Here is a 21710-nt window from a genome sequence, read left to right as displayed (position 1 = left end):
CCAGTTGTAGCTGCCAAGGCTTGTTGGTGCTCCCACCGGAAACCGACTCCCTGGTTCTCTTCTTCTGACGTGGGACAGCTTGTGCACGGCTCCTGGTCTTCCTCAGCATCGCCTGGTACTCACAGCAGCAGGGACAAGGTCACCGTCAACTCCTTTGAACCATCTGTCATCGGTGGGCATTGCTCTTCCGGGCCTCTTGGTAGCCTCCGAGAGGCATAGGCTTTGTCCCCTCTGCATGCAGGTTCTTCTCTCCAAGAATCCACCCTTGGATTACACTGGACTCTTGCACAGTCTTCACCAGCAGCATCTTTACTGAAGTTCTCCATTGTGTTCTACGGAGGTTTCTGACATCATTTTGCACCTATGCACCCGGCTTCACTGGTACAGGCATCCTGGTTCCTGGGGTATCCATGAGTGGGGTGACTCTCCAACCTTCTGTTTTCTTCAGGGTCCACTGGGAAGGGTCCTTCTTCAAAACTGCAACATGACTTTCCCGTTGACTTCTATTGAGTATGCGGATGTGTTTCCACTCTACACACAGACTCCGTTGGCTTCCTGGGTACCTACCTTGGGTGGTTCCTTGGGTCCTCAGCTCTTCTAAGTGCCCTGGTCCAAGTCTCGACTTGGGTCGCAGTTCGCATTCCACTTTTTTAGTATCTCCCTGGAGACCAATGTGTATTGTACTTACTTACCTATTTGCAATTGAAGTATTATTGTGTATTTGTGTTTATATCTCCGGGTAGGAGATATACCAATGTGTTAGTGAGTGTTGTGTAATGAATAGACATATTTTTATGTAAACACTGTGTGGTTCTTTTCTCGTTTACCCTACACTACATGAATAGATCTGGTAAAACAAGCTGCTTAACACTCCTTCTGGATACACCCGACGGCTGCTCTCTACAGCTACCACATAGAGAGCTTTCTAAGGTTGTCTAATAACTAAAATCACCATAAGGATTGTCTGGATTAGTGCAAGGTGCTTCTCTTAAATAAGTGTGCACCACCAGCCTCCTACACAAACCAACAAGAACAGTTCTAAGATTTACAAAAAAAACATTTTCAACTTTGAATTTCTTTACTCGTGTCTAAGAAATGTCTAAGGGCTTCTAACATCTAAAACTTGGAGACCTATATTTTGGAATAGTATAGAAAGACAGTAAAAAAAATCTGAGTTGTCTGTATTCCGTAAGATACTTTATTGTGATGGAAGACCATTCAAGGACAATCTTTATAAAGAGCTTGAAACATGCACATCCTCTTTGCATCAAGTCACAATAGTTGCAAGAAGACAAAATCCATTCAGACACCAGCCCTATGTATCTAGCAAAAAAACATAATAATCAATAAATACAGCAGATTCTACTGATAATGTAGAAACATGCACATTTTAAATATACCCCAGATATACCCTCCTGGAGGAAACTCATGTTTAAAGAGTTTCTCTGTATGGTTATCTTTTTGTCTTTGACTGACACACTTTTGATTGTTTTCAGAATGGGTGTAGGCTTCATGTTCAATCTGCAGGTTTATGGATGCTGTATAGATTTGGTGCTGCTGTTCTACGGTTGTGTAGGAACATGAGCTGCTTAGGTCATCAGAGTCATTTCCCGTGTGCCACAGGAACATCACTTTTTGTTACATTCCATGGCACAGGAGCCTGCTCCATATTTATGAGGCAGCACTACACCACTTTTTTTGGCTTAATGCTGCCTCGTAAATATTGTTACCTTTAACGCCGTTTTCTGCATTAAAGGGGAATACAATGGGTGTTGCTGTGGGCGTTCCCAGCAACATCCATGGCTTTTTGACACTGCCTCAGATTTACGAGAAATCATAACTCTGAGGCATAAGGGAGGCACAACGAGGAGAAATATTTGTATTTCTCCCCGTTTTCCTTTTTCTATGTGTGCTGCATTCTGCAACATACACAGAAAGAGGAAAAAGTCTCTAGTGATTGTTTTTTGTGCAGGAAGATTTTCCTTCCTGCACAAAAAGAATCATCCCTGCAAAGCAGGCACCTTTGTACCATGATGCAAAGGTGCCTGCATTGGCACACGGTAGCCCATTGTGTGCCAGTGCAGGGGAAACGGACAGGAATCTGATAGATATGGTGCATTCCTGCCCTTTCCTTTTGCCATAGGGTGGCGTAGCAGAAAGGCCTGCGGCGCTGCCCCATTGCAAAACCTCATAAATGAGGCCCTTAGAATGTTGAGGTGAAGCTCTCTGTGACTCAGTTGAAGTTACACTTGGAGAGAAGTTGAAGTACTGAGTAGACGCAGATTCAACCAGGCTCTACCCAGAATGTTATAGGATGCTGATATGAAAACATATTCCACAGTCAGTCGCCTTTCTTGCAGCTTGAATGAAACCACCATTGGCAAGTAAGACCCCAAGCTCAATGGTCCCATTAGTCTCAGTTTGAAACTTTAATTTGCACCCAAAATGGGATTGTTGTCTGGTGGCAGTGTATGGGTGCTTACGCCCTCAATTTGCAGCAGGAGAGATCTCATGCAATTGGTAAATACATATTGCACATATGAACAAGTTACTTACCTTCGGTACCGCTTTTTCTAGTGGATACAGTTTCTGCCTGTGGATTCCTCACCTTCTGAATACCCCCTGGGCCAGTATTCCACGGAAATTCTTTCCTAGCTCTCCCACGTCGACGAGGACGTCACAATAGCACGGCTTCACTCGCGACTCCGAATTACGTCATCGGAGCCATAAGAAGACCTTGTCGGCGTGTTGACGTCAGTTCCACCCATTTTTTCTGTACCACCAAGGCAAACGGGCGGAGCGACAAATTTTCACATGTATATGTATTATACAAAATATATATACACAATTGCAAAACCAATAAAAGCATAGAGAGAAAGCAATAGACCAAGCATTTCCCACTATTAAAACATAATCATGATTAAGACATATTTAAAAAACACTCATGTGAAACAGTTAAAGCATCTTTTTGGTAGAAACAGGTGGGCAACGGGAGGGGGGTGGGACAGTGAAGAATCCACAGGCAGATACTGTATCCCCCAGAAAAAGCATTACCGAAGGTAAGTAACTTGTTCTTTTGATGGATACTTCTGCCTGTGGATTCCTCATCTTCTGAATAGAATCCCAAAGCCGTACCTCACCCGGAGGAGGGTGTCCACCTGACTAGACCAAAAAATCTTGCAAAACAGATCGAGCAAAATGGTCATCCCTCCTAACCTCCAAATCTAAGCTGTAAGTATGGAGGGAGGCCGAAGTTGCTGCTTTACAAATATCAATAACAGGAACACCTCTAGCCAAAGCATAAGAAGAAGACTTACCGCTAGTGAAATGAGCTCCGATACCTTCAGGAGGGTCCTTCTTGGGCAAGGCGTAGCAAATCTTGATGCACAAGATAATCCACCTGGAGAGAGCCCGCTTGTGCACAGCCTTGCCTTTCATCTTCCCAACCCAGCCCACAGATCACTTGTTCTGTCCAAATAAAAGCTGATAGCTCTCTTAGGGTCCAAACGATGAAGTCTCTCCTCCTCCTTGGAAGGGAGAGTGGGAGGATAAAAGGTGGGTAAAGTAATGGACTGTCCCATATGGAAAGGAGTAAACACCTTGGGAAGTAAAGCAGCCCTGGTCCTTAGAACCAACTTATCTGCATGAATGATCAAGAATGGAGGCTTCGAACTAAGAGCCTGAAGCTCACTTACCCTCCTAGCCGAGGTAATGGCAATCAAGAAGACAGTTTTAAAAGAAAGAAGCCTCAAAGGACAAGTATGAAGAGGCTCAAATGGAGAACACATTAAAAAGGTAAGAACGAGATTCAAATCCCAATGAGGCATAATGAAAGGAGTGGGAGGAAACTTATTTGTAAGGCCCTTAATGAACCTCATGACAATGCGGGACTTAAATAAAGACGGCAGGTCACGCAAACATGGAAAAGCCAACAAATAGCCCTTAACAGTGGCCACAGCACAACCCTGCTGGGCCAAGCAAAGCGAAAACTGAAGAACATCTGACAAGTGGGCCTTTAAAGGATCAATGGACCTCTCTCCACACCATTTAATGAATCTAGACCATCTGGAAGAGTAAACAGACTTGGAGTGTCGCCTGGACGATAAAATAACATCCACCACATCCGGCGGGAGAGAGAAGGAACTCAGGTTGCCCCGTTCAATCTCCAGGCATTAAGGTGCAGCTTCTGGAGGTGGGGGTGTAGACCCTGCCCCTGCGACTGCGAGAAGAGGTCTACCCCGAGAGGGAGATGGAGCTGAGGGTGCGATGAGAGGTGAAGAAGTTCTGTGTACCACACCCTTCTTGGCCAATCTGTGGCGATCAATATGACTTGGGCCGGTCTTGACGAATCTTCCTCATAATCTGAGTAATCAAGGTTATGGGAGGAAACGCGTAAAGGAGCTCCAATCCAATTGAAACGCGTCCCCCAGTACTCCCTGCATCGGATACTGGTGACTGCAGAACAACGGGCAGTGCGCACTCTCGTGGATGGCAAACAGGTCCATCCGAGGAGACCCCCACATCTGCAAGATGTGATAGACCACCTCTGGATGAAGCCGCCACTTGTGATCGACCTAGTAATGCCGACTGAGACTGTCCGCACGAACATTCAGCACACCGGCTAGATGATTTGCAAACACACAAATCTGATGGTTCTGAGCCCAGGAACAGAGTCGCCGAGCCTCTCGACAGAGACGATATGACCCTACATCTCCCTGTTTGTTGATGTACCACATCGCTGTAGTGTTGTCCGTCAGGAACTGAACCGACTGACCATGAAGGGAAGGAAGGAAAGCCTTTAGTGCCAAACGTATCACCCGTAATTCCAGAAGGTCAATATGAAGCAACCTTTCCTCTGGAGACTAAAGACCTTTGACCTCCAGATCCCCCAGATGAGCACCCCACCCTAGAGTGGAGGCATCCTTGATCACTGTGGTCACAGGTGGAGGAAGTTGAAAGGGCTTTCCTTGAAACAAGTTGCCCTGCACACCCCACCAAGTCAACTTCGCTGCACTGCAGCTTCTCTGGAGATTCTAACATTCTCCCAGAGATCTCCATTGTGTTCATACCACTGTCTGTGGAGACACCACTGGAGTGCCCTCATGGGCCAGCGCGCATGACTGCCCAACAGTATGCAGGAAGCGAACAGACCGAGCAGGCGTAGAACCTTCAGGACTGGAACAACCACTCCATCAAAAAACAAAGGAATCATCTCCTGAATGTCGAGAACCCTCTGCGGAGGCGGAAATGCCGGACACACAGTAGTGTCCAGTATTGCCCCTATGAACAGGCAGCGCTGAGAAGGCACCAGGTGAGATTTGGGTACATTTATTGAGAAACCCAACTTGAACAACAGTTGCGTTGTTTCTTGTAATTGGCGCAACACCAACTCCGGAGACTCTGCTTTCAACAGCCAGTTGTCCAGGTATGGGAAAACAGGAACCCCTGACCTTCTGAGATGTGCTGCTACCACCGACATAACCTTGGTAAAGACTCGAGGTGCGGAAGTCAGACTGAACGGAAGAACAGCAAACTGGTAGTGTTACGATCCTACCGTGAACCGGAGATACTTCCGATGCGACTTCAGGATGGGAAGATGAAAATACGCATCCTGCAGATCAATGGACACCATCTAGTCTTCCTGTTGCAGCGCAAGAAGAACCTGAGCCAAGGTCAACATTTTGAACTTTTCCTGCCTGAGGTAAAGATTCAAAATCCTGAGGTCCAAGATCGGCCTTAATCGACCGTCCTTTTTGGGGATCAGAAAATAACGGGAGTAGCATCCCTGACCCCTTTTCTGCTACGGAACCACCTCTATCGCACTGTCAAGAATTCCTGTCATGCGAGGGGAGGAAAACGGTAACCAGCGAAAACGGACTACATCTCCCAGGATGCTTAGCGGTTGAGAGGTTATGTAAACAGGAGAGCGGTTACATAACTCAAGGAAAACACGCCCTTATGTAAACAGGAGAGCTGTTACATAACTCAAGGAAAACACGCCCTTATGTAAACAGGAGAGCTGTTACATAACTCAAGGAAAACACGCCCTATAAAGGGAGGAACCGGGAGGTACAAGGCTGTTGGATATTGTGTTTACACTGACGTACCTGCTTAGTGAAGAGCAGTGTTCCGGAGTGGTGCTCCAGTAAGGCAAGAACGGAGGTAGGTCGTGTCGTTACTCCCTGGGCCGTGTCTTGCCCCATCGTCACCTGTGAAGGACCCGGAAGCTCTACCGGATAACCATTGAGCTTCGCTTTTTGACTCGGCTGAGTCAAAGCGCAGTGGCGCTTTTGCTGGTTGGAGTCGTAACTCCCAGCCCGACCAGAGATACAGGGACTGCCAGCTGTAACTCACACCAGGAGGTGTTTGCCGCGTTACAGACTCGGAAGTCCACAGGATCGATCGAGCGGCTGCTCTCGGTTCAGTCTTCTTTGCTTGTGATTGGGGTATCGGTGACGCATCACCAGGAGGTGACTCCGCGTCCCGGTGCAGTCGGAGGAAGAGGTTGAGCGGCTGCTCCCTTCAGGTAGAGACCCCGGCTGGGTGTTTCCCTGACTCCTCGATTCTCCCCAACACTCTTCGTGCCCCTCACAGCCTACCGATTGGCATTGTCGGCCATTTCATTTCTGCCCTCTGTTGGCATACGCCGGGATCGGCGTATATGCAGAGGACGGTTAGGACCATCCGTGCTGTGGGCTGGTAACGTACTTAGCCTGGAGGATTCCAGTGACTATAACCTTTGTTTATTCCTTGTATTTTTGCCTTCATTAAAATAACTAAACCTTCACAAGTGGTTGCGTTCTCATTATCGTGTCTGTTAAACGATCCTGAGACGTTCAGGGCGTTACACGCACCTTTCTGTAACAAGGTAAGTATTTCCAGCTGCAAAAGCAGTAAGTGGTCCTCTGAACACCAACCCTGGCGAGGAGGGTAAGGAGGAGTAAACTCTAGAAAAGGGAGGGCGTACCCATTCTCTACAACATTTAAAACCCAACGATCTGAAGTGATCAGTTTCCAATCTTGTAGAAAGTGGGACACCCGACCCCCTACTGGACCAACATGTTCTAAGATGGGGAATCTAGAACTGCTTTCTTGAAGTACCAACGGTGGTGGGAGAAGTGGAAGAGGAGGAGGATTGCTGCTGAGAGGCTCCCCTAAGATGCCCTTTATTCTTCTGCTGCTGCTGGCCCTGTTGAGTCTGCTGGCGGCCACGAAAGGAAGCAGCTCTTCCAAAACCACGATACCGCTTGTAGCCGTATCCCCTGGACTGCACTTGGAGGCCCAGAGACCTTGCAGTAACCCTACTATCCTTAAAACGCTGCAAGGCAGAGTCAGCCTTTGAACCAAATAGTCTTGACTCATCAAAGGGTAAATCCAGCAGAGTCGCTTGAACATGAGGAGAAAATCCGGACGATCTAAGCCAAGCTTGCCTTCTTGTCGCCACAGAAGACCCCATCACACGAGCCACAGAGTCAGCAGTGTCCAGACCCGATTGTATCACCTGACGGGCTGCAGCTTGAGAATCAGAAAGGGCCTCCAAGAAATTATTCCGATCCTCTTCAGGCAACTTTGGAGCTAGCTGCTTGACTGAATCCATCAGAGCATGGGTATACCTCCCAAGAAGACAAGGTGCATTAGTGGACTTTAGAGCCATGCTCACAGAAGAAAATACCTTCTTTGCTGCCTGCTCCTTTTTTTTTAGAATCCCTATCACCAGGTATGGTAGGGAAAGAACCATAAGATTGCTTCGAACAAAAAGCCTGGACCACCAAGCTTTCTGGTGATGGATGCGAAGACAGAAAAGCCGGATCCCCAGGAGCAGGCCTGTAACTTCTTGAGATGGAACGAGAAACTACAGGAGGAGACAAGGGCTTCTGCCAAACTTCCATTATAGGCTCCGTTAAGGCCTCATTAAAGGGTAGCAGCGGTTCAGAGGTTGAAGAAGCTGTATTAAGAACCTCTGTAAGGATATTAGATTTGACCTCCGCTGAGGGAAGTTTCAGATCAAGCAATTCCGCTGCCTTCCTTATTACCACGTGATAAGGAGCAATGTCTTGTAATACTCCAACCTACGGGGATGAGAGATCATACTCAGGAGAAGTATCCAACCCACTGGCCTCCTGTAAGCCCTCAAACTCGTCCACAGACTCAACAATTTCTCCTTCCTCCTGATCCTGTGCATATTCCTCCTCCTCAAGGAGTCTCTGCACCTCTCTCCTAGCGCACTGTTTAAGAATTGGCGTCGGCGGCACCAAGCGCAACGCCGGTGAGGACATCAATGGTGTCGATGGAGGAACCACAGCTTCAAACCTCGGCGTCGATCGAATGTGAGGCGGCGCCGACTCGACAGCCGAAGGAGTCCGCGGAGCCTGAGTGGAAGACCTCGGCGCTGAAAAATGCCAAGCCGGAGTCAATGGCAAGAATGGCACAAAGGGTGCTTGAGCATAATGGTGAGGCACACCCAAGTTAAAGGCCAAAGGACCCACGGGGCCCGAAGGCGCACCAGATGGAGTAGAGGCCCTGGCAAACATGCCAAACATCGCATTAAGAAAATGCGTAGGGTCTGATCCAGGAACAGGAAAAGGAGGATATGGATCTGTACCTTCCTGAAGCGGAACCACCTGAGGCCGAACTGGAGCCGGGGATGGCGCCCGCACAGGTGAAGCCACACGGCCTGGAGACGACTCCCTGGGCATCGGAGACATAGCAGGAGCCGGAGAACCTTCATGCGACGAAGAGCCCTTCGACACCGGCGACCTCGGAACCGGAGATGGAACTGGCGTCACCAGTGGAGATGGAGTTGGAGAAGGAGAAACAAAGTCCTGTCTTCGGAGTCGCTTAGCTGGAGAAGGCGACCTCGACCTCCAAGCCCTGACCTTCGACGATTGGCGCAGAGAGCCATGTCTCCTCTTAGACTTCTTATGTTTTCTTGACTTCGAAGTATGAGAAGACGACGACTTCATTTTTTTACGACCCCTCTTCTCCTTCTTGGCTCTAGCTATAAACAGCTTAGCCTCACGCTCCTTAATGGCCTTCGGATTCATCTTCCTGCAGCTTCGGCATTCATCGACGTCGTGATCCGACGATAAGCACCAGAGGCATTCATCATGCGTGTCAGTGATCGACATGTGACCGCTACACTCTCTGCAGGGTTTAAACCCAGACTGCCTAGAAGTAGCCATTGAAAATCCTCGAGGATACAAAGTTTTCTCTACAGAAAATGGAGAGCCCCTAGAAAAGCCCTTACGCCTCAATAGCGCGGAGAAAAGGGAACTGACATCAGCAAGCCGACGAGGTCTTCTTATGGCTCAGATGACGTCATTCGGAGTTGCGAGCGGGGGGTATTCAGAAGGTTAGGAATCCACAGGCAGAAGTATTCATCAGAAACTTTGTTTACCCATGTCGCGGAAGTTATGCGTGAGTTACATGAGCTCATTATGAGTTATTCCCTAATCTTGTGTAATTGAGCATGAAAGTCAGACCTGCTTTTTAGTGAACTCTGGACTTTTGCAAACTTGTAAGTGTTCAATTTGCTCCTTTAAAATCGGGCCTCATTGTGATAAGGACCTGAAACATAAAATAGCTTTATGTTATGATGCAGATCCAGCCACAAATCCAGGGGTATTGTTTCATAGTATTGCTAGAAATGTGTGATATGCCTACACACTACAGTTATTTACATTTTGTCGTGTCCTTCTATGTGAGTTTCTGCACATGCAGACAGGCATTGAATTACTATACCAAATTTTTCCCCAGCATGTTTGGGCCACCATGTAATGGTGGCTTTTCACAAAGTTAACCTAGCCAGACATGGTGGTGATGTCTGTGGTGTGGCAAATCCACATGGTAGTGTGAACTCTGGAGTTTGAGGGAGTGATGCCAAAGCCAGAGGATTCGCTGCTTGCTACATGTCCACCATTTGGACAACACTTAGGGTCTGATTATGACTTTGGCAGTGCAGAGCCGGGTCCGCCCCGTCACAGCACTGCCAAAGCCATGGTCAGACCGCCTATCAGATTAGGAGTTTCCTCCTATATGGCGGGCTGGTTTTTGGCATTTTGTTCTCAGAAAATGGGCTCCACAATGGGAACGCCAAAAACAGGTCCTGCATGGCATGGACTGAAAAGTCCATACCGTGCAGGGACTGGGGTGCATGCACACAGGGGGGCACATATTGTTCTTCCCTGCATGCATCCCCATGAAGAAGAGGCACAGGGGGCCCAGCAAGGCCCCTTTTGTTTCCAATCCACCACGGTGTTCAAGGAGTAGGAACCTCAATGACACCGGTGGTAGAGCGGAAACTTGTAATATGCATGTCGGGACCGCGGCAGTCCCGCTAAGCATATTGTGGCCTCTGACCTCCGCAACACCGCCAGGGAACGACAGTTCCCTGGTGGCTGCGGCGGCGTTATGGCATACCAACCACATGAATCGTAATAGGGCAGTAGGAGACCGCCATGGACCGTCAACCTCTTAATCGGGTCCTATGTTGAGCAGTAAAGCCATGGAGGTGCAGAAGGGGAATTTGTCATTTTAGGGCAAATTTTCTACTATGATCTTTTCCTAAATCATGGTAAATGTGTCTAGCAGGAACACAAAGGAGCAAGGGAGGCTCTACTAAAGATAAGCAAATACCAACTGAAACCAATAGATGTCAATAGAAAGTACGCACTAGTTCAACGATGCAACGAGAATTTCCTCTATCACAGTTCCTTATATGTACAAAACCCCAACTGCACACCTAAGGTAGTTGAAATCATTTGCAGTTTGTAAGGGCATAGGGATATAATAAACTTCAGTATTTCTGGAACAGAGCATTCCTTTCTTAGAGTCTACGAAGCATGAGTGCACCAAGTGGGTAGTGCTCATCTGCTCCGTCATTGTGCACCAGGAAAGATCCGACAACCACATTAACTGTCATTTGAGCGTTCCAAAGATCAAGTTCTGTAATGGCTACCACATTGACTTCCATTTTTAACACAGTAATTCAATCAAGCTCAGGTCTAATTTACTCAACTCTTGAAATATGTATCTTATGATTCTCTTATATGCACTGTTACTCTAATATTTGTGAGTAAGTAAAAAGATGCGTGGATTCAAGCTAGCTTGACTGATGATGGGTGATGCCCTAAAACCAGTGCCAGGGTGCTTAGTTCCGGTCCAGGGAGGAATTGGCTTGGCAGTTCGGGCTGCACTCTTCCCAAAAGGAGGGTCCAGACTGATTTGCATATGGCTGGTTCCAAACTGGAGTGGTGTGGTGAGTAAAAAAACGATGGATTAAACCCAGATCTTTGTGACTGAGGGTGAATGTGTGCACTGTTCAGCATTCCGTCTATCAGGGTACGCCCAGACATGGGTGCAGTGATGAGGGGTGATGCCCTAAACTGGTCCCAGGATGCTTGTTTCCGGTCCAAGGAGGACCTGGTTTATCAGTTCGGGGTGGCGAGGTGAACAAAAGAACGATGGATTAAACCCAGATCTTTGTGACTGGGGGTGAATGTTTACATTGTCCAGCATTCTGTCAATCATTTGTTCCTTTTACACAATTTAACAGCACACCACATAATCCAAATCCACAACATGCCACTCCATAATACCTTTCATATAAATTGCATAACACACAGTCTCACTCTACATAATACCAGTACACTTTTTTTTGACAGTTTTAAATACTTTTATTAAAACAAAGTCTCAGTTTAACACAGCCCCACGCCTACAACCCAAAGGGCCGGCGGCCTCAACCAGTCCTAAGCAGTAAACACAGCTTTTTTGGCCAACAACCCAAAGGGCAGGCAGTGTACTCCAACCTCCAATGTCAGGTGTAATGGCTCTTGGAACACACAAATTGCATTTAGCCATGCAGTCAAGATATACAGTAGTATACAATCTATCACATCATAAAGTGCAAATGCCCATTCAGTCCCCAGCAACCTGGGTCATACAGTGTGTAGTAACTAGTGTGTCTCCCCGCCTCCCCTGTTAGGCTCTGATCTGTTATCCCCTCTGGATGCCTTGCGCTCCTCGCCTGACCTGGGCCCGATCCAATCACCCAATATCTAAGGGGGTGCCCGTTGTCATATCCCTTATGTGGTGCGTCTATCGTCAGGGTCTCGTGTATTATTGGTCGGGGTGCCGGAAGCCATCCCACCCTGGTCATCTTCTCTAGTAATCAGGTACGAAGTATATAGTCCCCAGAAGTTTTTGGGCCTACTCTTGGGGGGCAGCAATTCACTAAAGGTTTCAGTTTGTGTGCTACAATAAAGCATAGTATAGTTAACAAGGGGACCCGATAAAGTGGCTTCGGACCTCGGGTGATTACTTATTACAAAGAACAAAGGTCCTTAGCTTAAGGTAGATAAAAATAGTATTTCGACATAGGCTGCAATGAGAACTATGGATTGTTTTCCAATGTCGAGCCGGACAAAGGAGCGTTTATTTAGAATAAATGTCACAAGAAATAAACAAATTAAAAACAAGGAAGAAGAATGAGGAAAGGGCACAATCCTGTGTCGAGTTTTAAAAGAGGGAAGGTAAAGAAATACATAGAAATACATAGAAAAAATATTATATCAGGCAGAAACTTTGGAGCAAATGGTGGCTTAGAGTATAATACAATTTTCGAAAAGCTCAAAACCACAGAGACTCTTAAAGAACTAGAAACAGAGATTTCAGACATACTTAAACAAATTCAAGATTCAAACCCAACATCTGAGGGGAAGAAATTGTTAGAACAGATTGACAAAACGGTTGCAGATTTTCACAGAATCGAGCAGAATAAGAAGGCCAATAAAATTAAGAAAGATATAAAATCTTACACTGCAGAATCCAATTACCCATACCTTCAGAAAGATTTTTATACCAACAGGTCCTATTCCACACATCAGAACAACCGCCCATGGGGCCGCTACAACAGACGACAAAATCTGGTAGGCTTCTCAGATACCTCAGCTGAGTCATCCGATAGTTCTGACCCAGGGGAAGGCACCAGCACTGCAAGACGGGGTGGCTCACACCAGAATACTTTTTTAGCCAGAGGTCCACAAGACCCTCCCCCACGAGGCAGAGTGAAGAAAACACAGCGTTGGTACAATCCGCCAGGGGAACGGAGGACCCGCAACAACTTTTACCAATGGTAACATCAAATCACTCTTCTGAGCACTGTAGTGATGTAATTCCCATTTTCAACCTTTCCTCCCACTCCCTTACTACAGACGAATTATCCCTCCTTAAAAAAGGACTATGTTTTGTTCCTACAGTCCCACCAAACTTTATGGATCTACAGACAGAACTCCTTAGATTCTTCCGTCGCATACGCCTCCAAGCCTTCTTCCAGCTACATCCCACACCAGAACACACTGCTAACACACCTTTTCGTCCCCCATCTACTTTCTTGCCATCTGCAGGCATGATACCCACCGAAATACTCACCTTTGAGAAAATGGTTTTAAAAGACCTTTCCTGCCTACAGAACAACAAAAGATTTATCCCTTTTAACATCACTCTCAAGGAAAAACAAGCAATCAGTTACCTCAAAACAAATGACACACTTGTAATCAAAAGTGCTGATAAAGGGGGCGGGATAGTGCTCCAAGAAAAAACAGCATATATAGCAGAAATTCAACGCCAACTAGAGAATAAGGAGCACTATATGAGGCTAGCTTCTAACCCCACAAAAGAGATACAGGGATTGATCCTCAAGACCACCTCAGAAGCACTCCATGCTGGCTTCCTCACAAAGAAGGAATTTAATTTTCTGAATGTAAAAACACCCCGTACTCCTGTTTTATACACACTCCCCAAAATCCATTAAAACACAACCAACCACCCCGGCCGTCCAATTGTTTCGGCTTGTGGCTCAATCTTGGAACCACTTGGCTCCTACGTGGATTTCTTTATCAAAGATTTCATTCCCACCACCCAATGTTTTGTGAGAGACTCTATGGCAATGATCAATATGATTGAACATCACCCCTACAATCCCTTGTCAGAGACTTTGTGTACCATGGACGTGGAGTCTCTGTACACGAATATACAAACAGACGACTGCCCTTCTAGTGATACAAAAAACACTGGATTCACGCCCACGCCCACACGCTGTTCCAAGCACCTTCATCCTTCAACTCCTAGAACTATGTCTCACTCGGAATTTCTTTTTGTTTGATAGTACCTATTATCAACAAATCAAGGGCACATCTATGGGTGCTATTTTCGCTCCCAATTTGGCTGTGCTTTTCATGGACCAACTTGAAACCAATGTCATTCTGACTCCCACAAACCCCTTCTTTCAAGGCATTGTATTTTGGCGCAGATACATTGACAATATCTTCATCATTTGGAGACAAGACGTTTGTGTTCTACGCCAATTCCTACACTGGATGAACAATAACTGCTCGGGACTATCCTTCACAATCACTACAGATAGTGACTCCATTGCGTTTCTGGATTTAACAATCTTTCATTCGGAAGGCGAGCTACTCACACGCCTATACCGTAAACCGACTGAGCGCAATACACTCCTTAACTACACCATCAACCACCCCAGGGCCCTGAGAGACTCTCTGCCCTATTCCCAATTCTTGAGAATTAGGAGAAACTGTTCTTGTAAGGCTGACTACTTCAGAGAAGCATCTGTTCTTACTTCCAAACTCAAGGACAGGGGATACCCCAAAAGACTGGTTAAAAATGCCTCTAAACGAGCCTGGTATTGCCCCAGAGAAGTGCTGTTGACTCCCAAACCCAAACAAGAACTAAAAAAAATAGCATGTGTTACAACCTTTTCCCTTGTGTCCAACAAGTTGAGGAAAATGATACTACATCACTGGCCAATCCTGAATGCAGGTAGCCTCAATATTGACAGACCTCTATTTGCTTTTAAAAAGAGTAAAAACTTGAAAGACCAACTTGTCAGAGCTGCGCTTCCTGTTATTCCTAACGCTGCTACTCTCGATACAATCTGGGGTCTGTCCCCCATCATTGGTCACTCTAAATGCGGGGGTTGCAATGTTTGTATGTTCACTATTGAAGGAAAAAGCTTCACGTTTCAAAACGTCACAGTGCATTGCCAATCATTTTCCAATTGTAATACTGCCAATGTGATCTATCTCAATCACTGTCCTTGCCTAAAAGTATACATTGGACAAACCACCCAGAGAGTCAAGACGAGAATATGTCAACACAGAAGCCGCATTCGTTGCAGGACACCCAATGCGCCCTTGGTGGACCACTTCCTTGATGCAAATCACAACGAAGTGTAACGCCCTGAACGTCTCAGGATCGTTTAACAGACACGATAATGAGAACGCAACCACTTGTGAAGGTTTAGTTATTTTAATGAAGGCAAAAATAATACAAGGAATAAACAAAGGTTATAGTCACTGGAATCCTCCAGGCTAAGTACGTTACCAGCCCACAGCACGGATGGTCCTAACCGTCCTCTGCATATACGCCGATCCCGGCGTATGCCAACAGAGGGCAGAAATGAAATGGCCGACAATGCCAATCGGTAGGCTGTGAGGGGCACGAAGAGTGTTGGGGAGAATCGAGGAGTCAGGGAAACACCCAGCCGGGGTCTCTACCTGACGGGAGCAGCCGCTCAACCTCTTCCTCAGACTGCACCGGGACGCGGAGTCACCTCCTGGTGATGCGTCACCGATACCCCAATCACAAGCAAAGAAGACTGAACCGAGAGCAGCCGCTCGATCGATCCTGTGGACTTCCGAGTCTGTAACGCGGCAAACACCTCCTCGTGTGCGTTACAGCTGGCAGTCCCTGTATCTCTGGTCGGGCTGGGAGTTACGACTCCAACCAGCAAAAGCGCCACTGCGCTTTGACTCAGCCGAGTCAAAAAGCGAAGCTCAATGGTTATCCGGTAGAGCTTCCGGGTCCTTCACAGGTGACGATGGGGCAAGACACGGCCCAGGGAGTAACGACTCGACCTACCTCCGTTCTTGCCTTACTGGAGCACCACTCCGGAACACTGCTCTTCACTAAGCAGGTACGTCTGTGTAAACACAATATCCGACAGCGTTGTACCTCCCGGTTCCTCCCTTTATAGGGCGTGTTTTTCTTGAGTTATGTAACAGCTCTCCTGTTTACATAAGGGCGTGTTTTCCTTGAGTTATGTAACAGCTCTCCTGTTTACATAAGGGCGTGTTTTCCTTGAGTTATGTAACAGCTCTCCTGTTTACATAAGGGCGTGTTTTCCTTGAGTTATGTAACAGCTCTCCTGTTTACATAAGGGCGTGTTTTCCTTGAGTTATGTAACAGCTCTCCTGTTTACATAACCTCTCAACCGCTAAGCATCCTGGGAGATGTAGTCCGTTTTCGCTGGTTACCGTTTTCCTCCCCTCGCATGACAGGAATTCTTGACAGTACATCCTCCCTCTCAGCGGCTCCCCACGGGTCCAGCGCTGGCAGGAAAACGCCGATGGAACAAGGAGACCAAGCGCGGAGCATGAACCCCTTCAGCCGGTTCCCATGACTGCTCCTCCGGGCCATAGCCTTTCCACGCAACCAGGTACCACAGCTTCCCCCTGCGCCATTTGGACGCCCGTATGCCCGACACTTCATACTCCACCTCCGGCTCCACGCATACCGGCCTAGGTGTCCCAGACGGCTTGGAGGGTGCTGGTTTGAGCAATGATACATGAAAGACAGGGTGTATCCGCAATGACTGGGGCAAGCACACCTTCACGTTCACGGGACCCATACACTTGGTAATTCGATAGGGGCCCATGTACTTGGGATGGAACACACTGTTCTTTCGAAACCTCATGTTTCTTGTGGATATCCAGACGTAGTCTCCAGTGCGGTACAGTGGCCCGGGCCTTCTCTTCCTGTCTGCCGCAGCCTTGTATCTTCTCTTGGCCTCTATTAGGACAGCCCTTGAGCGCATCAACGTGTCTTTTACGTGTGCCACCCTGTCCGCTGTGGCGGGAATCCTGTCCTCTCTGAACGGATGTAGAAATGGCAAGAACCTGGGATGTTGGCCATAGTTGCTATAGAACGGAGATGACTGTGTGGAGCTGTGAGTGGCGTTGTTATAGGCTATCTCTGCAACCCATAGCAAGTCGACCCATTCTTCCCTGCCCTGGTCCACAAAACATCGCAGATACTGTTTGAGCGTTTGGTTCAGGCGCTCGGTTTGGCCGTCCGTTTGAGGGTGGTAGCTGGTGGACAGGGCGGTTTTAACATGCAGCGCAGTGCACCAAGTCTTCCAGAATTGCGCAGTAAACTGCGACCCCCGGTCCGACACGATCACCCCAGGTAATCCATGCAGTCGTACCACATTCTTTAGGAGTAGTGACGCCAACTCCCCGGCCGTAGGGACTCTCTTGCAGGGGATGAAGTGCCCCATTTTCGTCAAGTAATCCACCACCACCAGTATTGCCGTCATCCCCTGGTCTACCGGTAGGCCCACCACGAAGTCCAGTGATATGCTATCCCATGGTCTATCCGGGGTCGGAAGTGGATGTAAGAGCCCTTGGGTTCGGCCATGGTCGGCCTTCATGGTAGCACACGTAGGACACTCCTGTCCCCACCTCCTGACATCCACTCTCATGGTTGGCCACCAGAAATGCCGTCCCATGCTAGCCACCGTTTTTTCAAAGCCCAAATGACCTGCGCATGGAGAGTCATGGCACCAGATGAATGCTTGTTTCCTTAGCCTAGGCGTGGGTATCAGTAGGCACCTGCCCTTCAGGGGTATCCCGTCCTTCAGCTGCCATTCTCTGTGACTGAGGAGCCACCTCCGCCATGCGAATGACCTGATCCCTCTCTTTATTCCCCTCAGGAAAGTATCCGGTTGGATAACCCCCAATACCATCCTCGGGGAAATGATGGAATGCTCGGTCGCAGGCAATGGTTCCTTAACTGCAGATTGACGGGACAGGGCGTCCGCCTTCCGGTTTTCCGTCCCCGGCCGATATGTGATGCGGAAGTTGAACCCCGCAAAGAAGATCATCCACCGCAGCTGTCTGGGAGAAAGGTGTCTTGTGGCCGTCATGAACTGTAGGTTCCGATGGTCCGTGTACACCGATACCACATGTCTTGCCCCCATCAACCAATGCCTCCATTCGGTGAAGGCGTCCTTGATTGCGAGAAGCTCCTTCTCCGCAATATGGTAGTTGCGTTCGGCGTCGTTGAGTTTGCGGGACATGTACGCAACGGGATGAAGCACCCCTGTGTCGTGGTTGCGTTGGGACAAGATAGCCCCCAGCGCCACATCCGATGCGTCCGCTTCCACCACGTAGGGGAGATCCGGATCGGGGTGAGCCAACACCGGCGCCTTACCAAAGGCGCTTTTCAGGGCCTCAAAGGCTTTGTTCGCTTCAGGGGACCAGACAAACTCCTTGGACTTCCTCAGTAGCTGTGTGATTGGGGCCACCAATCCTGAAAATCCATCTATAAACCGCCTGTAAAAGTTGGCGAAGCCAATGAAACTTTGGACGTCCTTCACGCTTTGCGGCACCGGCCATTCTTTCACCGCCTTGATCTTTCGTTCTGCCATCTCCTGTCCCTCTGGACTCAGCATCACTCCGAGGAATTCCACGGATGTGACGTGGAAGTCACACTTGCTGAGTTTACAAAACAGCATGTTTTCCCTCAGCTTTTGGAGCACAGCTTTGACGTGGTGTACGTGCTCCTCCACACTGGATGAATAGATGAGGATGTCGTCGATATATACGACCACGTAGATATCCAACTCCTCTCTGAATACCTCATTCAAAAAGTACTGAAAGGCTGCCGGGGCATTGCACAGACCGAACGGCATGACGAGGTACTCAAAAAGGCCGAACCTGGTCTTAAAGGCGGTCTTCCACTCGTCTCCGTCCCTCATGCGCACCAGATGGTATGCCCCTTTCAAGTCCAACTTGGTGTAGATACGAGCTTTCTTGACCTGTTCCAGAAGTACACTGATGAGAGGCAAGGGGTACCGATTCTTCACGGTTATCGCATTCAATGCCCTAAAGTCCACACAGGCTCTCAGCTCCCCATTAGCCTTCGGGATGAAGAAGAGTGGCGAGGCGGCCGGAGACTTGGACGGGCGGATGAATCCTAGCTTGAGGAGTTTATCCAGGTACCCCCGGAGATGCACGTTTTCAGGCTCCGTCAGGGCATACAGCCTGCCGCTGGGAACGCTGGCCCCTGGCACCAGGTCGATCTGGCAGTCAAACTGTCTATGTGGTGGTAGCACTTCTGCCTTCACCTCATCAAATACATCCTCAAAACTGTGATAAGCCTGGGGGAGAGCCACATCTTTTTCTGCCGCTGTAGCCACCGTCTGACTCCCGCTCTCATCTGCGTCAAGGGATTCCGTTCTTATTCCACAATGCAGGATGCAATACGGTGACGTCAGTTCGATGCGATGTGTTGGCCAATCCACAGAGGGGTTGTGTTTCTGTAGCCACGGCAATCCCAATATGACGCCATATTGGGGCGCTCGGATGATGTTAAAATCGATTTGTTCCAAATGGTTCCTCCCACATCTCATCGGAAGGACCCCCGTGTGCTGCCCGATGGGCCCCGTCACCAATCGCCTTCCGTCTACAGCATAGACGTCTTCGGGTACAGCTTTGGGAAGAAGCACTAGCCCTAGCCTGCATGCCTCGTTGTGGTCCATAAACATGCCAGTGGCCCCTGAATCCACCATGGCCACAACGGGTATCCACTGGTCATGCACTCCCACGTGCACCGTGAGAAACAGGTGTCGTTGTCCCTTAGTGACCGAGTTGGAAAGTGAAGGGATGGATGAGTGACTCCGAGATGCCCCTTCTTTGGTCTGGGAGTCCTCTAGTTTTCCGCCGGTACGTCCACCACGGCTGTTACCGACCGGTTGGCCCGATAACGTGACGTCTTCGGTTTGGTAGGGCATTCACGTACGTAGTGGCCTTTTTTGCCACAATATAGGCACAATCCTTGTTTACGGCGTGACTCTTTCTCCGTGGCTGTGAGGCTCGCTCGTATTGCGCCGATGTCCATGGGTTCTCCCTTGGATGCGGTGGAAGTTTCAGGACTTCCCACTGTCACATAGGATGGAAGGGAGTTTCCTTTTCTCCCATGATCCCCCTTTCTTTCACTTAGCCTATGTTCCAGCCGTAATACCAGGTTGATAAGGCCCTCACATGTCTTGGGTTGTGGGTGAATATGAGCCACGGCGTCCTTGAGCTCATCGCACAGCCCGTGATGGAAGAGCGCCGTCTGTTTAGCAACAGGCCACTTGGTTTCCGCAACCAGCCTTCGGAACGCGTTGAGATACTGCACCAGGTCGTTGGATCCCTGTCTCAACTCAAGCATTTCACGGTCCGCCGTGTACGAGTCAGCCCTTCTGTCGAAGACTTTCAGGAATTCCTCGCGAAAAGCACCCCAATCACATAAGATGGGGTCGTCCCTGCTCACCAGAGGTACGGCCCATTGTGCCGCGTTTCCAGCCAAATAGGATATAAGGAAAGCCACACGAGCCTGACTCGTGGGGAACGCCCTTGGTTTGCACGATAAATGATGCGCCACTTGTGTGAGGAATACCTGCACTGTGTTAGGATCCCCACTGTACCTCTCTGGTGTTGCCAAGGGGACGGCTACCGGCATTTCCACTACTACCGCAGGGGTCTGGTTCGTGAGGGAGGTGCTGGGCGTGAGCGGGTCCAATTGGATAGCATCCAGTCTGGCTTTTACATCGGCTGTTTCTTGCCTGGAGGCAGCCAATTCAATTTGCACGGTCGCTAAAGCAGCCAGCACATCATCAAGTGTTGCCATGTCTGTTATCGACCGGGAGACAGTTAGTGTTATTAAGGTCGGATATTTTGTAACGCCCTGAACGTCTCAGGATCGTTTAACAGACACGATAATGAGAACGCAACCACTTGTGAAGGTTTAGTTATTTTAATGAAGGCAAAAATAATACAAGGAATAAACAAAGGTTATAGTCACTGGAATCCTCCAGGCTAAGTACGTTACCAGCCCACAGCACGGATGGTCCTAACCGTCCTCTGCATATACGCCGATCCCGGCGTATGCCAACAGAGGGCAGAAATGAAATGGCCGACAATGCCAATCGGTAGGCTGTGAGGGGCACGAAGAGTGTTGGGGAGAATCGAGGAGTCAGGGAAACACCCAGCCGGGGTCTCTACCTGAAGGGAGCAGCCGCTCAACCTCTTCCTCAGACTGCACCGGGACGCGGAGTCACCTCCTGGTGATGCGTCACCGATACCCCAATCACAAGCAAAGAAGACTGAACCGAGAGCAGCCGCTCGATCGATCCTGTGGACTTCCGAGTCTGTAACGCGGCAAACACCTCCTGGTGTGCGTTACAGCTGGCAGTCCCTGTATCTCTGGTCGGGCTGGGAGTTACGACTCCAACCAGCAAAAGCGCCACTGCGCTTTGACTCAGCCGAGTCAAAAAGCGAAGCTCAATGGTTATCCGGTAGAGCTTCCGGGTCCTTCACAGGTGACGATGGGGCAAGACACGGCCCAGGGAGTAACGACTCGACCTACCTCCGTTCTTGCCTTACTGGAGCACCACTCCGGAACACTGCTCTTCACTAAGCAGGTACGTCTGTGTAAACACAATATCCGACAGCGTTGTACCTCCCGGTTCCTCCCTTTATAGGGCGTGTTTTCCTTGAGTTATGTAACAGCTCTCCTGTTTACATAAGGGCGTGTTTTCCTTGAGTTATGTAACAGCTCTCCTGTTTACATAAGGGCGTGTTTTC

The 21710-nt window shown here is 48.7% G+C and overlaps 1 protein-coding gene across 1 annotated transcript in view; it reads right to left on the bottom strand.

Annotated features, from left to right (window-relative positions):
- Positions 1-21710, bottom strand: part of LOC146784184 (uncharacterized) — a 739190-nt gene that overhangs the window by 469133 nt on the left and 248347 nt on the right. Inside the window, exon 9 of the mRNA XM_085632912.1 lies at positions 13429-13462. Within this exon, the coding sequence (XP_085489038.1) occupies positions 13429-13462 (34 nt within the window). The remainder of the gene's footprint in view (positions 1-13428; positions 13463-21710) is intronic.

This window comes from Triturus cristatus, chromosome 11 (genome assembly GCF_964204655.1).
Source record: "Triturus cristatus chromosome 11, aTriCri1.1, whole genome shotgun sequence".
Classification (NCBI taxonomy): domain Eukaryota; kingdom Metazoa; phylum Chordata; class Amphibia; order Caudata; family Salamandridae; genus Triturus; species Triturus cristatus.
The sequence above is the reverse complement of the archived record's forward strand: the minus strand, read 5'-3'. Positions and strand labels throughout refer to the sequence as shown.